Source organism: Chamaea fasciata, unplaced genomic scaffold (genome assembly GCF_029207755.1).
Source record: "Chamaea fasciata isolate MVZ Bird 193981 ecotype frontalis unplaced genomic scaffold, bChaFas1.0.hap1 SCAF_7, whole genome shotgun sequence".
NCBI classification, from domain to species: Eukaryota; Metazoa; Chordata; class Aves; order Passeriformes; family Sylviidae; genus Chamaea; species Chamaea fasciata.
In genome coordinates this window covers 38296528-38304038 of record NW_027094092.1, presented here as the reverse complement: position 1 = coordinate 38304038, position 7511 = coordinate 38296528, and the positions used below count along the sequence as shown (strand labels likewise).

The window sequence follows — 7511 nt, the reverse complement described above, 5'->3', positions numbered from 1 at the left end:
CCCGCTGCTTTCCGAGGTGTGTGCCGGTCCCTCCCGTGGAGCCGGCGGAGAGCTGTGGGGAAGGCGGCCGCCGGCGGGCGGGGGGAGCGTGTCCCGCCTCCGCCCGCTGCGGTCCCACTGCTTGACCCACGCTGCGCGACCCGCGTGAAACATCGCCCCCATCGGTCACTTCTACCGCCACCCTGCAGCCGGGGACCGAGCCCTGTCACTGCTGGTTTGCATGAGAACGGCGCGCTGGACTGCTTGTTTCTGTAGCGTATTTTCTTCTAAGCCCTCCGCGGCCACCGAGGCTGGGCAAAGTCCGGCCGCAGCTTCGCGGGGCCGCCCCGTGAAGAGAAGGTGAAGATGAGAGAAGGTGCTTGTCTGGCAGAGCTGCCGCAGGACGTCCCCGAACCGTGCCCAGACAGTGTCAGCACCCTCCTCCCGCGGGGCGCCGGTCCTCGGCTTCGTTTGCTGCCTCTTTCGACAGATGAAGAGGCGGTCGGCGCGGATAAATAGACGCGCCGTGTTTGATCTTTTCTCCCTCTCCCCAGCTGGAGACATTTCAGACAGTCATACACCCCGCCCGAGGGGATATTCCCTGGGTTAGTACAACGCAAACTGGTGATTAAAAAAAAAAAAAATCACCCAGCCCCCTCCCAACTCTCTTTAAAGACCGAGTATGCCAAGCTCCCGCCACCATTTTTCTCGAGAAAAAGGTGCACCTTACATCTACCATGCCCAGGAGACACAAAACCCCATCCCAGAGATCCCGCTCCTTAACGCACACACCCGCCAGCCTTCCCCGCCGAGACCTCAGCCGAGGTGTGAAAAATGCCCAGTTGAGGGTAGGAAACCTGCTAACAACAAGAAGAGAATTTGAGGTAGCACTACAAATAACCCAGAAAATAAAACAAAAACCGACTTAAATTCCTTCCAGATTTAAAGAAAGAGGCAAGGGGGGGGGGGGAGAATAAAGAGGGAGAAGTGGGGAGGGGGCTCTCGGCATGCTCTGCGGATGTCCTGGGAGGATTCACTTTGTCTGCGGATAGAAGGGACGCTGGTGGCTTCGGTGGCGGATGGAGGGGGGTGGTTGTTGGTCATCCACATGCCACCCAAGATGTTATTCACTGCTAACAATTACCATTATCTGTCCCCACTTTTGGCTAATCAGACAGAATATGTAATGATGACGCCTGTTTCCTGCTGTCTTTGGGAGGTAACGGGTTATTCTCTCATGGGGGTGGCGGGAGGGGGGGTTACACCTACTCCCATTAGGGCTTTAGCACTTGACTAATTCAGGTACTTAGCATCCTATAGACAGGGACGGTTTGAAAGCAGGCAGTGTTTGCAGTGGGGAGGACTGTTTATATAAACAGGACACCTCTGTAAACGACACTAATATTTGGGGTTAGATGGTGATGGAAAGGAAGGTCCTGTGGAGCCGAGAGATTCCCCAGTAACTGGACGCAATTCTTTCCTCGCAGCTTTTAAGGAAGGGGGTTCGGTTTGGGGTGATATCTATTTTTTTTTTTGGGGGGGGGGGGGGCCGGGGTGCACAACCCACCATGGCCACATCTGGCAGGATCAGTTTTACAGTGAGGAGCATTTTGGATTTACCAGAGCAGGATGCTAATAGCATAAAGCAAGCCTCTGACCATCACCACCCAGCGGAGAACTACACCGGCTCGCCGTATCGAGGGTGGATAGAAACAGACAGAAATCACTATCCTTGTGAGTATAAAACGAACAGGAATTCGCCATCCCCGCACAATTATCTTTCATTTGTTTTCCCCTTCCTTTAAGGAAGATGCGAAGCAGCGAATCGACAGTGTACGTAGCCTACAGGACCGGGGAAATCCAGGCTGGGAATTTTATAAAATCTTACTGAATTGCAACAACGAAACAGCAGAAATGCCCCGGCCACAATGTTAAGACAGAAAACAGGGTTTGTTTTTTGTTGTGGGTTATTTTGAGAGGTTTTGGGGACTTCTTTTAATAGGTCTGTGTATATTCCCAGCTATGGCAGAACCCAAAATCTCAGGCTGTGGCCACCTCTCTCTGCGCGTTTATCGTTTAAGCCCATTTCCCGGATTATTTTTTTACCCCCTTTTCACTGGTGCAAGAAATCCGATCTTTTTGTGCTGAAGGGTTTGAGGCCACCGCACGCTCCGTAGAGGAAAGCTGAGCATCCCCCCGTGCCTGACTTCCCCGAGCGGCCTCGGAGCGCCCTGGGCGCGCCACCGCCTACACCCACGCACCTGCCGCCGCGGCGGGCAGGCTCCAGTTCGCACAGCCAGCTGTGTACGCACCTCGTACACTGAAATGGTGCCGCAGATATACGGCGTTTATTGTGTACCTGTATGTGCGCAGGGGGAGATCGTCCCTTGCCTGGGTGCGGGAACACCACCAGGATAGGTTAAATATTAAGGTAATCGAGCGGCGAGTGAACAGCAGTTATGAAAGGACCAGGCAGCCCCATATTCTCTTTCAGCACCTAGGGAACACGAGGGCTGGCAGCCCGCAACCCTCGGGCTGTGCGCGGCGGAGCGGCCGTGCTCCTGCGGAGATTGCCGGCGGGGAAAAGCGGGTTCCCCGCGGGAGGACAGCCCGCTCCGTCCCGTGCGCTAGGTTTAATGTATTCGTGGGGTTAGCTCACATCTCTCGTTGACTGTTGGGATTAATCCGGCCCGGTAGACTGCCGGGGCTCTCCCTGCGAGAGGCGTTTCAGCTCTCGGCGGCCTCCTCGATGCCTGCCCCGCTCCCGGGCCCCGGCTGCTCCCTCTCTCTAACCCACTCGCTGTCCCCAGCCTCCGACGAGAGCGGCCCGGAGATGAGCTTGCCCGACTCCACCCAAAGGTCTCTCCCCGCCCGCGGCTCGGAGGCCGAGGAAAAGAAGAAGAAGCGGCGGGTGCTCTTCTCCAAGGCGCAGACACTGGAGCTGGAGCGGCGGTTCCGGCAGCAGCGATACCTTTCGGCGCCGGAGCGGGAGCAGCTGGCCCGGCTGCTCAGCCTCACCCCCACACAGGTGAAGATCTGGTTCCAGAACCACCGCTACAAGATGAAGCGGGCGCGAAGCGAGGGCCCCGGCAGCCCCCAGCCGCGCCCGCCCGCCCTGCTTCGCCGGGTGGTGGTGCCGGTCCTGGTGCGGGACGGGGAGCCCTGCCGCGGCTGCCCCGCCAGTCCGCCGGCGCCCACAGCGCGCCCCAAGCTGGGCTGCGCCCTGGCGGGATGCAGCGCCCAGGCCGCCCTCGCCCTGCAGGGCTACCGAGCCTGCCCGCCCGCTGCCGCCCTGGGCGTCTTCCCCGCGTACCAGCACTTAGCGCACCCCGCCGTCGTCTCCTGGGGATGGTGACAGCGACACTTAGCCCTCTGGGGCCGGACTCATCCCAAGGGTGCGGGGCTGCCCGCCCCAGCCCCGGGCTGTAGCGCGGGGAAGGCGCCGGGGCACCGCGGGGCCGGCTCGGGCGGGCCGGGCGGCGGAGCGCGGCCCCGGGCCGGCGGCAGGCCGAGATCAAGCTGGCCGGGGCCGCGCTCCCCTGCGCCGGCCTCACCCGAGGGCGAGGATGCCGCGTGTGGCGCGAATTTTGTAAAACCTGCGCTCCTCCTCCTCCTATTCGAGAGATTCCTTGTTAAAAATTAATGATCATCCTAGCGACCTAGTGTATTTTGAAATAGCTGACTCTTCCAGTGACTAATAAAATGATTTTTGGCAAATAAATTTTTCCCGGCGGAGAAGCTTAGTTTTGACGATTGGGACTGTTTCGTAGGATTGCTTCCTATGCTAAAAGATCTTAAATACTTGTCTCGATAGCTCCAGTCGAATTTGAATTTCAAGTTCGTTTATTTAATCCATATGAGCCGGTAAACGGCAAATAAATTTTGCTGCAAGCATCTCACTGTAAACACGGTGATAATTCCTACGGGAAGCGTGAACCCGGAGTCTCTTGCCCTGGAGACTCCCGCTCCTCACGACTTTGCGTTTTAAGCGGCGATGTCTTCCGTAGAGCCGCTAAGGCAGGATCCAGAATTAAACCAAGCTTTCCGTTAGCTTGAAATCGTTTCAAATTTCGACTGGGGAAGAATAGCTGAGAAAATTTAATTTCGAAGCTATTTGATAAACTATCGATTTTATTACTTTGGGGTGAAAATAAGAACATATTTTCTGCCAATCGCTAGGGGGGGAAAGCTCTAAACCCCCCTACAAAGCTAAACCCAAGTCCCTGAAATATGGACTAGACCGGCTGCTTCCATCCCTCCGACGGCACCTGCGGACCACGAATGCAGAGGGAAGGAATATTTAGGGCAAAGACCCCACAGGGATTGATGCAGACAACGCGGCCGCTGAAGAAAAGGTGTTGACGGAAAGGGACCTGCAGAAGATATTTGAGTGGGGATTTTTTTTTTTTTTTAATTCCCTGGAAGGGGTTAATTTTGGACGAGGTATGCCCCTGGGATGTGGTGTGCTGCCTACACATCCGAGAGAGCCCACGGAGAGCGAGGCTGGGAGGTGCTGTCGTCGCGGAGAAGGAGGCGACCAAAAGCATACGCCGGTTTCCGTGGGTGATTTTGGTCGCCTACCCCGCCAGAACGGCCCTGCTCTCCGCCCAGCCCTACTTCACCCAGGGCTTCGCACTCTCTACTTGGGCGACTCGGTGTCGTCTCTGTCCTCGGTGCGGGAGGATCGAACAGTGCAGGACAGGCTGGGGAGATTGAAGGGACGCCAGTCGTCCCACCTACATCCCCTTCCCTGCTTGGACAGGGGGCCGTGTGCCAAGACGGAGGCGCACAGCGGATAAGGCCTCTGGGCTGTTCGGGAAGGACCTGGGGAAACACAGCTTCTGTGTCACCTGGGTTTGGTTTTATTGGTTGGTTGGTGAGTTTTGATTTTTTTTGTCGTTGTTGTCTTTCTCCTGCCCCTTTCCCTTTATTTTTCCTCCTGTCATCCGAAATCTTTTTTTTTTTTTTTTTTCGTCTCAGCTGCTGGCCACCTTGTCTCCCATATGGATGGGGTTATCTTAGAAGAATCTCCCAGAGAATCGCTCCTTAAACCTCCTTTTGTCTTGGAGGTTGAAAAGAGCATTGTTGTGCATGAAAAGGACCTAGACAAAATCCGCACTGTTTCAATTCAGGACTGTTTAATCAGTCCCTAGTGACAATTTTATGGGTTTTAGGTGGTACAATAGCATCTTTTAAAACCTTGTGGCCTTCATAAAAACAAAGAGCTTGAATTTTATGGGCTTACAACTCCAATTAGAACAGTGCCAATGTGTATGGGAGATTATCAAATTTGTATCATAAAACCCCTCTATAATAAATGATTACTGGAAGGAGGGGAGGGGCGGGGAGGAGGTGGGGGGAGCGGGTGGGTAGGGAGAAAGGATGCAGACTTCAAGCAATGGACTTTGTCCCATGTAGTTTTAAAAGTACAGATGCTGCCCTCCATTTTAACCCTTTGCCACCCAGCTATGCCGTAGGATCATCTGTGAAAATAGTGTGATAACGTCATTGAAAAAAGGAAACAAAGACAATGGGATAAGACTGCTTCTCCTCAGCACAAATCTACCCACCGTCAGCTTCCCAAGTGTTTGCAGCATCTCACCTGGAAGCGTCCTTCCCTGGCTCCTCACTCATCTGAACTGCTGTCCTGTCCAGGAGCCAACACACCATAGGAAGGCTCTGTAAAATAGGAGGGCTTCCTTAAATTACTGCTTTTATGAGCTACTGTACATTCAGGTAATGGCAGAGGATATCCTTCCCAATCCCAGGTTCTGTGATTTTCTCTGATAACTGGCTGCAACGTCACCTGATGTGGGTTTCTTCACAAAAACTGTGCGATTTTTGAGTGTTGTCTTTTACAAAGTCCAGGGAGTGGGAAAGGTGCAGTTCTCGGGTACTGGCAAAGGCTAACGAGGTGCTCTTGCAGGGTGAGTGAAGTCATCTCAATAGGGGTGCAGGGAAGACGGCAGAGTCATGTTCAAGCACGGAGACAAGCAGCACCCTTAATTTAATGCATCCAAGTAGAAAGAGTAATGTATTAAATAATGAGACAATTCAATGGTCTATGGAGATTTACAGTAAAGAAAAAGTCTTGTGAAGAGGATAGAGTGGGACTGAAAATATTATTTTTTCCTGACAGAAACAAATGAATCTGTCTAAATTTTAAGCGCATCTAACAAAGAAAATAGTTACCTTTACCACTGGTTAAGTTGTATCTAGGAGATACTTCTTAACAAATGCCATTGATAACAGTTTTAGGGCAAGAGAAACTTAGCACCTTTCAGTGTATTTTCTGGTACTTTGACTTGTTTTTTGATAAAGCACAAAATCATCTCAGTTGTTGGTTTGGATTTTTTTGCCTCGTCCTCAAAGGGATGAATGCAGTTTCTGCCTTTTTTCTTTCTTTTTCCCCACCAGGTCTCATTGTTACTTTCACTCTGCAAACAAGCCTGTGAATTTCACTGAAACTAATGAATAAGCAGACCATGATCAAGACCTAATGTCACCTTCAGCTAATGAAAAGCACTGCTAACATCTTCAAACATATTCCTGGGTGCTTTATTCTTGGTCAGTAAATAAACTATTGACTTTGCAAAGGCCCAGCCCTGTTTCAGTGGGAGCCCCCGGTCACATGTTTGTTAATTTAGAACTAAGGCATTAAAACAAGTCACCAGATTGCCTCCGGTTTTTGGACAATAGTTCTGAAAGAGCATATGATCAAGCCTCTTTGTGATACTTCATGAACAAGCTGAGTGTGCCCCTGCCAATGCACATCCATCATTCATTTTTGCATATACACCCCCATACATTTTGAAAATTACAACAGGTGAAAAACATCACCTCTGAAGTAGAGCTCCGCCATGCCCCAAATTCCCTTGTCACTGACTTAGGAAAGGTTCCTGGCAGTCTTGTAGGATGTATATCTTGGTTAACGACCCATCTGGACTGTGTTGATAACTAAGTGCAGGTCAGGTCTGTCAAAACTTTTGGAATTTCATCCCCTTGTACCTCATAGCATTTGATAGGAACAGGCCTTCCACCCTTACTGAATGCCCAGCTGATACTCTAGGAACACAGTGAACTCAGTTTGCTTTCAGAAACAGGTTGTGTCCAACTCTATTTGTAGAGAAGCCCAGTTCTGGCTCTCTCTGTACTCAGTGACCTTCACAAGTTGCAGTTCATCATTTAAGATGATGTCTTACTGGACTTGAGTCCCTGACAGCTGCTGCTTCTTGAGAAATGGGAACAGCTAAGATACAAGGAACAGGAGTTTCTGAGTGTTAGTGATGGTACTCAGCTTTTTCTTCAAACCTCTAGATAGCGCAATTTCCTTTTCCTCAGACAGTGCGGTGCTTCCAACATCTGAGCATTGGACCAGTTCCATGCATATTGGCCACCAGGTAGTGAATTCTTTCCAGAATTCTTGTCATGAACAAAGTATTGCAAAACAAAGACTCCATTCCACTTACTATACATTAAAAAAAAATATATATATATACAAAAATTCAAGTGCCACCAGTATCAGCAATGGC

General features: G+C 51.6%; 1 protein-coding gene across 1 annotated transcript; it reads left to right on the top strand.

The window, feature by feature from the left end:
* Nucleotides 1-1547: 1547 nt before the first annotated feature.
* NKX2-8 (NK2 homeobox 8) lies at nucleotides 1548-3334 on the top strand. The gene is made up of 2 exons (XM_066186900.1): nucleotides 1548-1713; nucleotides 2790-3334. Exons 1-2 carry the CDS (start codon nucleotides 1548-1550, stop codon nucleotides 3332-3334), a joined length of 711 nt encoding a protein of 236 aa, XP_066042997.1.
* The last annotated feature ends 4177 nt before the right edge of the window (nucleotides 3335-7511 follow it).

Coding starts and splice junctions, on each gene's coding strand:
- NKX2-8 (XM_066186900.1), top strand. CDS start 1,548: ATGGCCACATCTGGCAGGATCAGTTTTACAGTGAGGAGCATTTTGGAT. Junction 1,714..2,789: donor AGACAGAAATCACTATCCTT/GTGAGTATAAAA, acceptor CGCTGTCCCCAG/CCTCCGACGAGAGCGGCCCG.